A 17,264-nucleotide genomic window follows, 5' to 3' on the forward strand; every position below is an offset into this window, starting at 1 on the left:
AACTGCCACTAAATGAAATAACATAATGTAATTAACTACTTTACTCGTTTTATTTACCAAAATAGATAAATTAGGTTCGGACAAACGAGCTTCGGCTAATCGGGGCGCCCCCCGTTTTTGGAACTACAAACGCGGGCTTATTTGAATACAGCCATAAGTTGAAAGAACGAGTTGGGGAAGGGGAAAGGGGCGGGAGCATATGCAGCGCCTAGTGTGGACTTTTCAGGGGCCCCTCTAACGTCGGTGAAATAAAAAACTCTATTTTCTTTTGTACTGTACTTTATTTCAGGCTTAAACAGCATCAGTCATAGTCCACAAAACGTTAGGCTACAGGGGTATATCCAATGACTGACAAGTGGAAAAGCACTAGTATGCTAGTCATAATGTTTGGTTGTGGTTGTGATTAACCTTTCAGTGCTACACAATTAAATAATGAAACAGTAGCTGTTCATTAAGAAATATATCATTTTAAGAAATATATCATTTATAGCTTTCAAGCCAGAAACAAACAGAACTGTGAACATTCTGGCAGCCCTGACAGCAAAGCAAACAAATGCAGCAATTTTCCATTTTGTCGGTCACTAGATAAACCTCAGCAATGATGAAACCCCATTCACACAGCACACCTCAGAAGGTAACATGTGCACAAGCACATCAAATCTTATCACAATCCTTTCTGGCAAAGTCGCTCAAGATCCATTTCAAACATATGCAACATACAACATGATATAAACTTTAGGATATTCATTTTATAGTGTCTTATTTTGCCAGCTAAACTCACTTTCAAACTGTTAAACCTACACCACTCAAGTCTTAGTCCCATCTTACAAAATCTGAAATCAGTCTTACCAAATTCAAGGCATTTTATCCCAAAGCATCACAGATGACAATTGTATCAGACTTCTTGCAGGACTAGGCATGCAGTCCACCGACAACACTCCTGGGCTTCACAACAGATTCAGGTGCAATATCAACTAGCCACCTCAACTGACGACCACACAAGAATACCACATTAAGATGTGTTAAGATCTGTGACTCACATTGTCCAGGGCTAAACTATCTTTCCTTACACCTAATTAAAAAAAAAATAATAATAAAATAAGTGTGAATAACCTAGCAAGCAAGTTACACAAAAACGCCCACACTGAATTCAAGCTTTCTTAGAACAATATACGTATATGCGGATTAGGTAAAGTAATTGGTCTTAGCACATTATGTGATGAGCTTATAATGTGGGAAGGAGGATAAAAATTAAAAGATCAATCGATAGCTTGTATTGGATGCAAGCATAGAAAAACGTAAGATGTCCTCCATTAAATTCAGTCATTTCTACTAATTTCCATAAGTGTTTGACTGTTTCAGAGTAGGGATCTGCCAGGGAACCTCAGTACCAGTGTAAAAGGTTGGGGGTATAGTCAAAACATAAGTTGAACAAACCAACCTTCACAACTAGACATATAAAAACATAAATACTTAAGACATTCCTAGGTGGCCTTTAAATCTGATATAATTAAGCACAAATTGGAAAAATGAACACAAAGAATAGTCTACTGGCTACTTATTAAAAATGTTTCAAGCTGAATATAACGGCTACTTGTAAAGATAAAACAGTCATGACTAGATTTTAGATATGAAGATACAATTTCAATATGAAAGAAGAAATGTAAGGAGATTATCATTGGAAGGAGAAAAACAGGAACACTAACTAACATGACAGACTTGAAAACAAAAGACAGGAAATTGCCTTAACATTTTAAAAAAAAACAAGTACAGGAGATAAGTTAAGAAATCATTTTCTTAAGAAGGTCATGACCACTGACAAATCACAAATTTTTCTTCATTTGACCCTGTCCTTGATAGATAATAATCCACACCGCTTTTGTTCCTTTTTTTAAAAAAAAAAGGATGCCATGGCAGAAGGCATACAACTCTCTGTGTCAACACCTTAGGTAATACACAGAGATGGCTCAAAGACACAACAAGGAATTAACTGCAAGGGTCACATAAAATTCTCACCTCACCATTCTTTCAATTAAACCACTGATAATAATGAAATGTAATAAACACCAAAAGGTGATAGCTACAACTAAGTTGACAGCTAGATGTACATATACATAGATAGATAGGTACATACCATACACTTAGTAATCACCTACAAACAAAATTTCTAAAAACACAAATTGCATCTACCATAGATATTCATTGCACCGCTTATTGTATCAGAATACCGCACAACAGGATCCAACAATCCATAAGTGCCGAATCCATAGGTGATGAAAGAGCACACACTTTCTAAACACAAGAGGAAGTAAAGTTACAGCACAGGAAAATAATAAATCACACTCCCTGACATCACCTCAATAGGGGGTCGCCACCTCCACCAAATAATTTTCACTACAAACAAAGTGTAGGTAGATATCTAAGCCAGTTGCACTAATACCCATAAGCCAACACTTCAAACTCCAGTACATAACAGTGCAGCAAATGTGAATAACAGGAGTGCATATTTCTTAACTTTAAAAAGCAAGCTTTGTACAGAATGCAAAAGTTCACAATACAATAAGATACAGTATTTTCACCATAATGTCACAATGCAATTGATTAAAAAACAGTAATATTCAGTATTTTCACCAAAATGAGCAATGAGATACAACACTTTTTTGTTTGTTTATTTTGGGTACAATTTAAAATCAACGTCTAAAATATACTTCATATCAGGTAACTCAACATTGTTGGACGAAGAATAAAAACAATATAGTGAGCAAAATTCTAACAAAGAAAGCTTTACTGCTTACTGCTTCTGTAAGATCAATTAAACAGTACCAAATCCAAGGTGAAATCTGATGTCTGAACCTTCCCTTCATTTTTGCTTCATTCACTAAGCTATGTAAGTTGACAGGGAGTATTATGTTATTATCAGTAATTAAAGAACAATAATTACCAGAATTTAGGACTTCATGAATGGGCTGATGTTGATTCAAAGCTAAGTAAAGCTTTTCATAACAATAATATTTGCTAAAAACATGTTATTAAGGCACATTTTCGTTGATCCTGCTCAGCGAAATAATTGACAGCAAGGAACCTAAATTGCAACAAGGTAAAGAAATTATAATTACAAAGAAAAATGGGATTCTGTACAATAACACCAAGCTTTTAAAGTGTATTTGAAACAAACACATGCATAGCTTAAGAATTTTAAAGAAAAAGTAGAGAATGATAATTTAATAAAAAGACAACGCTAGAGCCCCAAATCAAAATTCTCAAGCAGGGTTCAGAAACACACCGTTATTTAAAGATCAAATCACATCCTATCACACTTGATCAAAAATCAAAACAGTACAAGAACAAGCATGGTCCAATTCTCTGATTCAGTTTTTTGAGAGAATCAAGCACTTAATACATGTAAAATTCCATGATAAGTACATCTTAAACACATGTAAGTACAGTAGAATTATTATTTTCAAATGTAACGAAAGCATTGGTTAAGACAAAGGAACACTTTGCCACAATGCCCCTATAATAAATTTATAAAGCAATCATAACATACAAAAATGGAAGATAGGTAGCATCAAATTATGTTAATGATTCCCATGAGACAGGATGGACAAAACTGTATACATAGTTCAACAAATTAAATATATAAATGAACAAAGAATTTTTGCCAACAATGAAAACTTTCCCTCTGATGTAACAAAAATTACCTGTCAGAGAAAAATTATTTGGTGAGAGTAAAGCAAGTGTGCTTTACAATTATGAGAGCACATATGCAATAAAACAAGTGCATCAGTGCACATAAATTCCATTACTCATCTCAAAACTTTAAAACAAAAGTAAAAAAATAATGTACACAACAGACTTTTACCTCAGAGCGCACAAAGGCCAGCCCCTCAACATAAAGTCAATTAAATTTATCACATGTATGCTCTTCTGAAAATTTAACACAGGCAACATATTAAGAAGTTTGTGACCTTACTAACTGATTGGTACAGCATAAGCATTGAGCTAGAGTAGCATTAGAGCAGGTTCATTGGACGCCCCACAGCAAACAGTTCATAAGGCAGTGATAATTACTGCTCTTAATTAATTGTCTAGCTCAAGCCAAAATGAGATCACTATTCTATGATTCAATACAGATCTTTTGCAATAGATGTTAAATTGTACATTAGTTTTGCTGTTTTGTTTGAGGTGTCCTGCATAGCAAGTATTACTAACATCTTGAGTACAAAATGAGTTGTTCTTTGCTTTTGTTCATAAATATTGAGCATAATTCTTTCAAAGAAAAGCAAATGAGTGAACTACCTAGTTGAAAACATTACAATGCTCTGCAGCTATTAGATTAGATAGAATTTACAGGCTAGTAACTAAAAAAATGGCAAATGCAGAAATTGTAACATTAAAATGGAAGACCTAAGAAACTATGAGTGATAATAATTAATTTGAGTTACAGATGCCAGAGAAATATAATAAATCAATACAGCTAAGTGCTGTGCGCAACAGAACTTTGAAAAGATGTCCTATAGTAACTCAATCAAATTCAACAGTAAACCGTAACATAATTAAATTAAACAAAACAGTCAACAGTAGACACAGTAAAATCTAAGCAGAACCATTACATGGAACTTTGCAAGAGGCTAACTACCAAATAGGCAAGGGCATTGATTTAATTCAAAGAACTAGAATACATTTCATTTAGAAGTAACTGATTAAAAGAGGGACAAAGCCATTAATAATATTGGCACAATGGCTTCGTAGGCTGATAGCAAAAAGACTTAACTATACAGTACAGTATGTGGGGTTATTAGAAAAATCCGTTTTATGTTCATAAATCAGATGAAAACATCTCACACACCGTTTTGCTATCTATTTTGGTGATGATAATTTTCAGGGCTTGAATTTGAGAATAAACATATTTGGCATGTCTAAGAGTTAGTAGCCTCAACAGTCTCCATCCGAAGAATACCATGACGAGATTTGAGGTGGTTCTTGAGGTAACGCTTTTGCCCAAAAGCAAGACCACACACAGAGCATTTGAATGGTTTTTGGCCTGAGTGTATACGCTCATGACGAGTAAGATCATTACGAACTCCGAAGCCCTTATTGCATATTTTACAGTGATGCTTCTTTTCACCAGTATGTGTTGTTAGATGACCCAATAACTGCTGGCGCCACCTGAATTTTTTGGTACAGTACTCACACGGATGAGGATATTGATCAGTGTGTGTCTTCCCATGGATGTACAATGATGCTTTGCTTTTGAAAGATTTTCCACAAACATCACAGACATAAGGTCTTTCACCAGTGTGGATGCGGCGATGATCTTGCATTGCAGCTTTCAACGCAAACTTCCTCCCACAAATATCACATGGATGCTCTTTGATTCCCATATGCACATGACGCAAATGGTAGGATAAGCCTCCAGAGTGGGAGAACTGCTTGCCACACAAGTGACAGGTAAATGGTTTCTCACCTGTATGAATTCGTTTGTGAGTCGTATAGCTTTCTTTTAATTTAAATTGCTTTTTGCATACTTCACATTTATAGATTGGCTTTTCCTTGATTATAGCAGGACGTCGAGTTTTTTCCTTTTTATCACTTTCTTCACTGCTCACACTGTAATCTGAATCTTTCATCTCATCATCAAGTTCATCCATATCTTCTTCTTTAATGTGCACATCAACTGCAATGGTTTCATTTTGAGAAGACGAACCTACTGGAGACTCTGAGTTGACGGGGGATGTGTCTGGAAGTGTCATGATGCATTGATCTCCTGTGACATGACGTTGTAACAATTCTTTCGTCTTAAATTTTCTGTTGCAATTGTTGCATGTAACTTGATAAACAGTTTTTTTAACAGGCTCTTTAACTGCCTCTTTTTCACTGGATGGTGATGCTGACTTTTCCTGAATATCAACTGTGCTACTTTCACCATACACATCAGTATCTGACTGCTCATCTTCAGGCTCACTTTTAATACCAGCATTATGGGTCCGAAAATGTTTAGCCAAGTCACATCTGCGATTAAAACGCTTTGGACACAACAAACAGTTCAGTATGCCGTGGGTTGTGAGTGACTTCTGGTTCTGTTGCTCTTGTTTCTTTGTGGAGCTAGAGCGAGTCTGTTTCCTTTTGGCCACAGCTTTTAGTTTTTTCGGAGGCACATAGCTATCATCTGATGAGTCAGAACTATCTGATGGAGTTGTGCTACTATTATCCCGATATGGTTCAAAAACCACATCTGACACTTTTGTGTCGGTTTTGTAATCATCTTTTCTTAAAGAATTAGCGTTGAAGGCATCAGAGTCCACACAGAGCTTTGGCAAGTTTAGTGTTGGAGGGGAATTGCGAAAAGCATGGTACTCAGTGAATGAGATCTGTCTTTTTGCATTCAACCTGTAAGCCAATAATAATAGTTTTATGAGTATATTCAGATAAGAGAAGTCCATAAATAAACATGTGCACAGCAAAACTTTCAATTGAAATCATAAAAAAATTGAATTGATACAAAACCCTCAATAATGAAAAAGAAAAAAATGACTCAGTTGAGCACTCAAGGAAAAATTTGAATGTCAAATACTAATGAATATTACATTAATAAGTTAAATCTGAGGGTGATAATTGATAATAAAAGGAAATAGTAGATATATTACAGATTTTTGATGCATCTTCTCTTGCTCCTTCCACGTCTTGATGTGAGTCACCATGGAGTCTTCTCTCAGTTCAGCGGAGGTGGTTGTAACTTCACAACTGGCAGTCAACCAAAGTTGTTCAAAATTTTTAAATCTCAATAATTTTACTACATAGATAAATGAAGTTTAGTAAAATATTTTGTATAACTTCAGTAACTATTTTTCTACTCAACTATTGCAATCTTTCAAAACAAAAGAGTTTAGCTTTAAAGACTAACATCATAAACAGGGCTAAAAAATTGGCTTTGACTGGCTTTGGATTTATTTAGCTCTAAATTTAGAATTTTATAACAGAAGGAAGTCTGACTCACGTAATATTTGAATTATGGGAAATGATGCGGTTCCTCTTCAAGTGCTGGCGATGAGACTGTCAAAGTGAATTCATTATTTTCATAAATTTCAAAAATATGTCAACTTTTTGAAGCTAGTTATTTTTGTTTTTCTTTTTAAAGAGATGTATTTATAAGAAATAAGTATTAAGATATGAAAAATGGACTCAAAAGTATCTAAAATAATTTAAAATATATGAAATGGACTAGGCAAAGGACAACTTACATCTGATTAACTACATGAGTCTTTGAAAATATCAGCGATATTATCTTCAGTTGTTGAATCCTAATAAGATGTTTTCTTCAAGCTGTTCATCTGGAAGATTTGGTGCAGAATAAAGACAAATAATTGATTAAAACGAAAGGCATAAAAAGCATAGAAGGAAAGCAATTTAATTGGCATCAGGCACCATGTTTGATCTGTGACTATTCTACGTATTGTGTTCTGTAGTGACAGTACGAAATCCTGCAACCTATGCAGTGCTATCCATTTCACTAAACCACATTTTGGTCAATAAAGTAATCTGAATGTAGGGGTAGAACATTCTATTGTGTCTTGATTTCAAAAGTGCCACCACAAGGTTTACATTCAAAAAAGACAATCGGATAGGATGGCCTTTAAGTCAAGGGTTTACTGAAGGAATACAAGTGAACCTTGGTACTTAAGTAACTGATGAAAGAAGAATTTATTTCATTATGTACAAAATAATAATTATAATGTACAAGTATCTTATTTTCACAACCTTTGACACCCTTATTACTACAATTGAACTGGTGACTAATGGAATGAGATCATGGTCAATAAACAAATGCAGATCCAAAGACAAATTACACATGGACATACTGTGATGTTTACACATGTTTTTCAACTAATTGAGTGGAAACTACTTGAGCTAATGCAACAAATGTAAAAGATGGATCATACTTGCACTCACTAACAGCAAGAGGTAAAGGATTTGTTGTACAATAGGCATAAAATCTTTCAAGTAATCAACAGGTTAGAAGAGATGGTCTACTCCTCTAAATAAATGTTAGTTTACAGCAGCTTATTTACAGGGTCTTTGAGGTTCTCTTACAAGTTCTGACAAATTCTACACAATGTACAGCACAAGACAACAATTTAAGATGGCATAGATGAGCATGTTCCATAATTTACTTCTAAATTTCTATCAGTAACATGAGCCAGTTTGTGAGCAGTTGCACTTCTCCTTGAGCTGAAAGTAAGATTACAAATATGACAGTTGAATTTTTTTTTAAGACATCTGAAACTGTGTTGGACTTTTGACAAACTTCTAAGAAATGTGGCTTTGCATTTATTGCAGTGATGATTTGATTTTTAATGGTAACCCTCAATCTGTTGGACCACACCAAAGTTTGTTGGAAAGTACTTCCAGCAAACTGCACAGAAGTTCTTAAAAATACTTAAGTGACGATCTGAATGGGAAATAAAAGCTTGCTTGGAAATTAATAGCCAGTTACATGAAAGGCATTTGTAAAGAGACAATGTCTTTGCCTTGACTCATTCAATTTGTTTGATTACTCCACCTTGAGATTTAACAACTAACCCGGTATCACAATTTGAAGAAGGTAAGAAGTCGGTACAATTTTCAACACTGACTGAGGCAGGAGACTGCAGAGACTGGGCTGGAGCATCAATGAGGATTGGTAAACTTAGGTCACCAGCATCTACTACTTTCGATGGATGTATGCCTGGTGGAGTAATTTTGTGGCCTCCAACTTTCTCTTCATTAATGTATGAATCAATGAAAAAATCGGTCCCATCAACTTTTTCACTTAATACAACAACTCCTGTGGAATCATTAAAGCAAACATTTGTAGGTTCGGGTACAGCTGCCATATTACAGGAGTCAGCCCTTTCCAAAGTTTCACAATTCACAGGTAAAGGATCAAACTGTTTCTCATTTTTGTTGATAAAAGATAATTGTGAAGATATACTCACAGTTATGGAATTTGCTTCTCCTACATTTTGACTGTCATTAACAGTGAAGAAAGGTGAAAGACTATCACCACAATCAATATTTCCACTTCCAGCAATAGAATGTTGAACCACTGGTGAAAAGGTGGGTAAGACTTGGGGAAGAGAAATCTGGAGAGATATCTGGTTCCCATCATCAGATGCACTATGATCTGCAATATGTTTTAACAATTCTGTTTCGCTACTACATCCAAAGAGACATAGCTCACATGCCCATGATTTGACAGTACCTTCTTTATGGCAGTCTTGGATGTGGTTGGTAGCTTCTTCAGAGCTTTCAAAAGTTTTATCACAAAGGGAGCAGAGCTTGTCTTTCAGGAATAATTTCCTTCTCTCAAGCCAAATTAAAAACTCCTCAAGTTTATTTCTGTGGCTTTTTCTTACATGGGAAATTGCATCATATTTTCGTATGAATGATTTCATACAATATGCACAACTTACACGTTTTTCTTTACTATCTTTTGGACGCCCACGTTTTCCACTAATTGCCTCTTCAGATTCTAAGTGAGATTTAACAGAATCTAAAGTCTCTAAAGCTTTAATTTTGAGCTCAGATCTACCTAAAGTGCTGTAAGACGAACGTGAGCCTCTTTTGGCCAAGTTCTTTCGGAAAGGCTTCTTATTTTTGCCTCTATACTTTCCTTCCTCAATTGATTCTAATGATCTATCCAAAGTAACATAATCACAAAATCCATCATTGTCGTCAAACTTTTCTGACAGCTTTTTGCATGAAACACTGTGCATATTCAGGACAGAACTGTGTCTAAAATATCTCCCACAAAACTGACAGTTTTGATTGGTCTCGCTTGGGCCCAAATTATCCATAAGTAGGGTTCCTCCACTAGAAACTGGGTACTGCAATGGACTATGTAAACAATTGTGTTTACCTAAACCAGAAGTATCAGAGAATTCTATGTTGCAAAATTGGCAGATCAACTTCTGAGAAATGCCCTCCAACTTCACCTCCTGAAGACACCTGGAAACAAAGTACCTTACGTCAGCTACTGCAGTTAACAGGAATAGGGATCAGATGTGTAGTCGAGGTTCTACTGCCTGCTAATACATATGGTCAAAAGAAGAAAATTGATTTACTCCTATGGAATCCATGGCAAGGTATCTAAACAAAACTATAATGTTGAAGTTCAAAATTAATCCTTAATAAGCTTTGATACTCTTGGACGAAGAAGGTGAAATGAAATAATTCCTCAGACATAAAACAGATTTAAACAAAGTAATTCTTCAACTTTATTGACAAGATACTGAAAATGAGCAATTATAGAGGTTTTGACAAAATATGGTAGTGAAGTGCCAGAATACTTAAGTCTCAAATCAAAACTCAGAATCAGTTTTTATTAGTAACAGCTTTAGACTTAAGATGGCTACATATAGCTCGATGTCTATTTAAGTATTTCTTCGTTTTCATTGTGGTCCCACACCCATCACAAGCAAAAGGCCTAGCATCAGAATGAACAGCAGAATGACCACGAAGTTGACCAGGTGTTTTGAAGGCTCTGCCACATTCGGAGCACAAATATGGTTTTTCACCGGTATGGAATCGAATGTGCCTCTTCAAAAGGGATCTAATTGAATAGGCTTTTTCACAATATGGGCATTGATATGGATTGATACCAGAATGAATTTTACGATGGTAGTAGAGCATTGATGCACTTGTCAGGAACTCACCACAGGATTCACAGACAGTTTTCACTTCTTTTGTATGATATCGGTGGTGGTCATCACGATTTTGTTTAGAGGAGAATGATTTGTCACAATAATCACAAGAAAATGGCTTGGTATTACTATGAACTTGCATGTGGCGATGCATGACACCTCTAGTATTAAATCTTTGACCACAGGTTTCACATGCATAGAGAAGTTCTTTGGTGTGAGTTCTAATATGTGCTACAGTTTTCTCCAAGTTCGGCCAGGACTTCTTACAAACTACACAGTTAAACACATCCTTATTTTCCACACGTGAATGACATTGCCTCAACAGGTCAGCTTCTTTTTCAGTGATAGGAACTCCTAGAACAGGTCTTTTACTTTCAATAGCTTGCTCTAATCGTGAAACGACTGATCTATGATTGTCACGAACATGAACTCTGAGGTCAATCATTCTCTCAAAAGTTACATTACAGTCCTTACATGGGATCCTTGGCTTTGACTCAGGTTTTTTATGCTTTTGTCTGATATGAATCTCAAGTTCAAACTTTTTTCCAAAATTGGTCTTGCACAGAGGGCAAGAATGCTTTGGAACATTATGAGACATATACATATGTCGTTTGAAAACCATTTCATTACTAAATTTGGCAGGGCACTGTTTGCATGGGAAACTCCCACCTCGTATCACAGAAACTGACGCTTTTGGGATATTCTTAACAGGGCTCTTCACTGGACCACTTGAAGGAACTCTTGTAACAGTTATTTCTCTCAAATTCGGAAATGGCCTAGCTGCATTAGATTTAGGAAGAATGGGTTGGACTGGACTTGAAGATTTAGTATTAGGAGTTTGAGAAACAGTGAGAATAGGTTGCATTGAAAGAGACAAATTAGTTGCCGATCCAGATAGTCTAGTTGGTTTAGGTTTAGAAGACTGGACCAGTACCATTTTCTTTTTTGGAATGGGTGAAAGAGAAGACTTCTGATTGGCTGAAGCTGCACTTCCATTTTTGTTGTAAACAATATAAATTTGGGGGGGAGTCTTGCGCTTGGTAGGTGTATTTTTCACTGCCCTTGACGACATGGGAGGACTTTGTACAAAATTTACTACGGTCTGTGGAAGACTAGGTCTTGGGGCAATAGGACGAAAGGTGGTCCGACTGAGTGGCTGACTTCTTCCTTGATGTTGACCAACTTCGTTTTGACTAATATTTTCCTTTCCTCGAGTGTAACAGTGATCAATCTGAGATTGATTTTCACAATTAGTTACTGATGGATTGTACTCCTTCTTAATTTCCACACACAGCACATCATCGATATCCTCAGTAACATCAGCTATCAACCTGAAATCATAAAGTGGTGTCAATCTTCTGCTGGATTGCATACCTTTGCTGTTGCTCACACCTAGCAGTCAATACTGCAAAGATAAATAAAGCCCCAGTTTGGAAGAGTTGACACCTTGTTTAGAAAGTTGTGAGCCAAGTTAAAACTCAAACTTTTCACCATGATTGTGTGTTTAGCTGTTAGGCTGTGCTAAGATTTAGTATGGAGATACAATCCATTCCAAATTTCTTTAAAAATATATATAAGAAAAAGCCAGGGAAAGGGGCGACATGAATTTACCACAACTTGCTACATCCAAAATACCCCTATCAATTTTTCTTTTGATCCGTTTAGAATCACTTAAGGATGAAAATGTGCACTTCATGCTGCTGTAAATTGTTCTTTTTCTTGATGAATGCTTCTGCTTATCTTATTATTCTTCAGACACAGCATTGCTTCAAAATTTTCAGATGTAGCACTATATTATAGATGTCTTCGAGAGTACTATTAAATCACTCTACTTTCTTCTCACTCCTCTAACCTCGGTAATGTGACAGTGTAATAAAATATCTTCATAGTCATTTACATTTAGACTTAAAAAATTAAACATAAGTGGCACACTGTTTTATGTATTATTGCAATGTGTAAAATAAAATATATATCTTATTCATAAACCAAAAACTTAAAAAAATATTTTGACAGACTGTCTTTGAGAACACAGGTGGTAGCACTTTTGAAAAAGCTAAAATTATAATGAACACATGTGGCACCTAAATAGAGATGGATAGTACGGGCAACTTTGATGCAACAAATTTAACTCATGAGGGCAGAAAGATTTCTAGAGTAACGACAATTGCTGAGGGGGGAGGAACTGAATTTTAGCCAAATGTAAATCAACAAATTCTATGAACTTCCAAAATCTAATTCACAAAAGAGTTAATCAATAATAACGGAAAGGAGATCTTAGAACTTTCAAAAAGTTTGCTTAATTCACCATCATCATCTTGCAATTTTGTATTTCTTCTTAAAGGAGAAGAAAAAGCTGATTCAAGGATTTGTAGTGAAAGAAAAAGAAACTATCCAAGGCCTGAAAAATGAGGGTGGAGCAACAGCAATGGTTTTAAAAAAATAGATTTGTTGTACAAAATGAATTTAAAGAGTGAAGCATTTCAATAAGATGATAATAACCATTTTAGATTTTAGAATTACTGCAAGTATTAAGTTATATATTGAAACCTTTTCCCCCCCCTATGATGCTTCTTATGGTATATGCCGGTACTTAAACCAACATTTCATGAACACAATCAAATTTCATTTCATATTGGAAAGAGAAGGAGAATTTTATTTTAAAATCAAAACATGAGCAATTGCCTCAGTGGAGAGCAAATTTCATTAGGTCATAACATCAAAAATTACGTCCTTGATGACGGCCAATATGCAAAATGTAGCATCTAATACTACTAACACAATTACTGAAGCGAGGCCGACAAAAAATAAACCAAGTTGATATTGATAAATCTGTTCCAATCCAAAGCTGAATGACAATGTCTGAGTGTGTGTCACTCGTAATTAATGCTGATCTTGAATTATCTTGAAGTCTTGTGAAAAGTATTAGTAGTCATTATATATATGATCTCTAATCAAACTGTCATAAAATGATTTTATACTGAATTCTTGAAATTTCACGCAAAACAATATTAAATGATTAAGTAATTTTACTTGATAGCAAGGAACAGCTAGTTACTGTAATGATTGGATTTGTACGCAAATCTTAATATACCTGAAGTTGAACCTATATTGAAAGAGGGAAAAGGGAAAATATTTTGTTGTTTCCTACCTTTCTGTTTCTCCACCCTTAGACAGTGCTTCTCCAATATCCTGAATAGCTTTTTGAGTTTCACTTTGATTGTCCTGAGAAAGGAAACAGGCAGAAATCATTAGCTCATGCATGCTTTAATTAAAACAGATGTTTTCATGAAATAAAATGGAGGGTATTGCCTTACACTCGAGAACATTTCATCATTAGAGGTTGTAGGATTATCAGCAGTAAACATATCGGAATGTGAAGCTGTATCTTCATAGATATCAGCATCTCTTGAACCAGAAGGTGAACACTGAAGAAAAAGAGATGGTATTGAGATGGAGCTGTCTAGTCATCCACAAACAATATAAAGAAAGAACTTGCAAGTTACCTGGGGATCACTGTTTGCACCAAACATAGCTTTCAATTTATGTTGAGCTTCAACACAAGATTCCGAAAGCTCGTGCCATGAAAGAACAGTAGAAGCACATTGAAAACAAATGTGCACCGGAAGGACATCACTTGGGCCAACCTGAACACAGAACGCACATCATCAATACAAAGAAATCTAACATTCAAGTACTTAAAATAATATTTAAGCTAAAAAACAAACCTGTATGGGTAAATATTTTTCAATCTTATCAGAGAGACTATTTTCTAGTCCTTCACTCTCGAATATGGGAATAAGTAGTTGCGTATAACATGCACAAAGACGACACAGTGAGTTTCGACTGTGAACCTCTTCTTTCACAGGTTCCACAAGTTCTGCAAAAAAAAAAAAGGAAAATGAAGAATATGAAAAGATTATGTTTATATATACATATATATAATTCGTTCAGGCAAGAAAGAAAAAAAAAGAAATCAGAGTGGTAGACATTAAATGATAGCAGAAACGAGTGGAGGGGGAAGGAGGAAAAAAAAACTGACGTAAAAAGAGCAATTGCTCTTGCAGTTGGGGTCAATGACACAATATGACCTCAAAGCTAACATGTGAAAAAAAAGAACGAATGAGAAAACCTTTGCAAACAGGATTTTGAATCAATAGAAGTTGAAATTTAATACCAGTATAATGTACAGGATACATTTTTAAAAAATATTCAAGAATAAGGTAGGACCACATATCTGCCAAAAAGCCAGTGAGGTCAGTAATTTGACATAAATAAGGTGTAGGTACAGACACTTAAGTGTAAAAGCAAATCGTTATTAAGCACTAAATTACTCAAAAATCAGCAACAAAGCTCAATCTAAGGTATCAATCAGATCAATACCAAAGTTGGCTTCAGGAGGAGAAGCTGAGGAGAGGTTAAAGTTCTGGAGGGAATACATTAAAAGAAGGGTACTAAGAGCAAATTAAAATTCCGGGAAAGGCAGACAAATAAAAGCTATGTTAGACACAAACTTGGTGTGTTCCCAGTATTCAAAATAGTTTCTATTTGTGGCAGTGGCCTTCATGAGCACGGCGCGCAAAGCGTTCTCATCGAACCGCGGAGAGGAGGGGCCGGGAGGGGCTTAGAGTACAGTAAAAGCGAGTATATTTACCTTCGTCCATCTCAAATACAGGCTACCTTTAACGTCAAAGCTCTTCAAATAGTCATAACACCACTAGGTGCCCCTGTAGTCGAGCAAAATACAAATTAAAACAAACTAAATGTAAATCACCACCAAGTTTCTCCAAAATGGTTCTTGGGTTGAAAATGGGTGGTGATCTTCGGCCGATCGGAGACAAGGGTGTGTTTACTACCAACTTCGGTTAGCCTACCTACAAACCAGAAAAGGAAGCAATTTATAGATATACAATGAGATGAAACTAATAAAAATAACGTCAAAATAATACCGGTATTAAATTTCTTCACTTTCACTCTCAAAAAAACAGTTTTAACTTGGTTTTCATAAAACTATTGTGTGTGCACAGGTTGGTGCTAAGACTAGAGTAGGGAAAGGGGAGAAGGGAAAAAGAGACGAAGAGACGCCGTTATTCGCACAACCACAGCACACAGCACACGATTAGGTTATGTTTCCCTTACCTAGCGAGCGGACATTCTACTTTTAGATAGTTCTATTTTTCTCATAGCATCATTAATGCAGGGCATAGTGACATCTGTACTCTTCTCCACCAAATGATACTTCCATATTTCAAAAAATAGTACATCTGTTTTCTTACACGTATTGTTTTACTTATGTCAACAAATGCTATGATGGAGTCTGAGACCACTTCGCTTTCACTAATGTCATCAAGTTCTATGATGGAGTCCAACGAGACTACTTCAGAAGTTATTGCCGCTAGTAACAAAGTTACGTATAAAAAATTTGTTGATTCCGATGGAAAAGAAGTCATGACAAGAACACCTGCTCTTCGATTTATCTGTTGCATTTGTAAGAGTACATACAAAATGAAACTGCCATGTATCAAACACTTGCTAGTTGAGCATGAAATTGTTGTGAAGGAAGTTAGAGGCTCTGTTCCTTTTTTAACTGCCAAGAATCGATACGACTGCCCAAAATGTTCTAAAACATATACAAAGAGAAACAATTTATATCGGCATATTCGTAAAGCACATAAAGGAGACGGTTTGCAAGACTTAATTAAAGAAGACTCTGAGGCTGATATGCCTATAGCATGTCCCATGTGTGGTAAGGGTTTTGCTACATTTGGCGGTGTAAATCGACATATTCGTCGGTATCATACCTATGACTTCGATCCTGAACTTCAATCTTCGTCAGATATGATCCCTTGTAAGCTTTGTGATATGAGATTTCCAACTGATCCTTCTCTTACAAAACACATGAAGGGCTTCCATCATGCTCTTGCTGTTTCAAGATTGAACCTTGATGGATATAAAGAAGATGTCTTTGAATGTGGTGTGTGCAGTGTTCAGATTAAAGAGCCCTCTGAATTACGGGATCACTTATCACAGTTACATGAGAAATATGATTTTCCTATTGAAATTACCAGCGATACTGAGGACAAGGAAGAATCTAATCAAGTTTTTAACTGTGATCGTTGCCGCACTTTCTTCAAAACAGAACAGGAATGGAGGTCACATATGAAAGAAGCACACAATGCTTGCCCTGACTCTTCCTGTCGCAGATGTGGGTCGTCTTTCTCCACATATCATGATCTGAAATGTCATTTAAAAGATGTACATTTCTTTTCTATACCAGAGGGAACTTATAATGTTGCACCAATGCACAGAGTTGGCAGTGGTAAGAATGCAAACTTCAAAGGATTATATTGATTTGATGTCTTTTAACTTCTGGGTCTATAAACTAACTAATAATTTCTTTGTATTTCAGACCTAGGACTCAGTAGAAACCTATGGGTTGCCATGGAAAAAATTCCGAAATGGCTTGTTAAGCACGGAGACGGACAGCTTCTTGTAGTTGTACATAAAGATGCTTAGTTTTCAATGTAGAATCTGTTTATGTTGTGCCTTTTTGTGTATCATATGATTAAAATGTAGAGGTTTCCT

The 17,264-nt window shown here is 35.7% G+C and overlaps 2 protein-coding genes across 7 annotated transcripts; one reads left to right on the forward strand and one right to left on the reverse strand.

Annotated features, from left to right (window-relative positions):
* Positions 1-261: 261 nt before the first annotated feature.
* On the reverse strand, positions 262-15,535 carry LOC113209639 (zinc finger protein ZFP2). Of its 6 annotated transcripts, none has more exons than XM_026427279.2 (7): positions 15,334-15,530; positions 14,408-14,559; positions 14,186-14,326; positions 13,997-14,107; positions 13,831-13,904; positions 9,242-9,987; positions 7,678-9,163 (listed from the first exon to the last, which is right to left on the reverse strand). In XM_026427279.2, exons 1-7 carry the CDS (start codon positions 15,341-15,343, stop codon positions 8,535-8,537), a joined length of 1,863 nt encoding a protein of 620 aa, XP_026283064.1. In that variant the 5' UTR covers positions 15,344-15,530; the 3' UTR covers positions 7,678-8,534. The 6 variants fall into 6 exon arrangements, with proteins under 6 accessions (XP_026283062.1, XP_026283064.1, XP_026283063.1 ...); XM_052272949.1 differs by having other exon boundaries at positions 8,666-8,824; positions 8,976-9,987; positions 15,334-15,529; XM_026427277.2 differs by lacking the exons at positions 7,678-9,163; positions 9,242-9,987 and adding an exon at positions 262-6,390 and having other exon boundaries at positions 15,334-15,535.
* A 214-nt stretch (positions 15,536-15,749) lies between these two features.
* Positions 15,750-17,264, forward strand: LOC113209641 (zinc finger protein 560-like). Its single transcript, XM_026427282.2, has 2 exons — positions 15,750-16,998; positions 17,089-17,264. The coding sequence occupies exons 1-2, from the start codon at positions 15,972-15,974 to the stop codon at positions 17,193-17,195; spliced, it is 1,134 nt and encodes a 377-aa protein (XP_026283067.1). The 5' UTR covers positions 15,750-15,971; the 3' UTR covers positions 17,196-17,264.

The sequence above is a fragment of the Frankliniella occidentalis genome, unplaced genomic scaffold (genome assembly GCF_000697945.3).
Source record: "Frankliniella occidentalis isolate FOCC.00 unplaced genomic scaffold, Focc_3.1 Scaffold233, whole genome shotgun sequence".
Taxonomy (NCBI): Eukaryota; Metazoa; Arthropoda; class Insecta; order Thysanoptera; family Thripidae; genus Frankliniella; species Frankliniella occidentalis.

Bases quoted from the DNA above. Each gene is read 5' to 3' on its own strand.
- LOC113209639 (XM_026427276.2), bottom strand. The intron at 14,108-14,185 runs GTAACTTGCAAG...CTTTTTCTTCAG, and splicing joins GTGCAAACAGTGATCCCCAG to TGTTCACCTTCTGGTTCAAG. The intron at 12,014-13,830 runs GTAGGAAACAAC...TTATGATTTCAG, and splicing joins AAGGGTGGAGAAACAGAAAG to GTTGATAGCTGATGTTACTG.
- LOC113209641 (XM_026427282.2), top strand. From the start codon at position 15,972: ATGTCAACAAATGCTATGATGGAGTCTGAGACCACTTCGCTTTCACTA. The intron at 16,999-17,088 runs GTAAGAATGCAA...TTTGTATTTCAG, and splicing joins AATGCACAGAGTTGGCAGTG to ACCTAGGACTCAGTAGAAAC.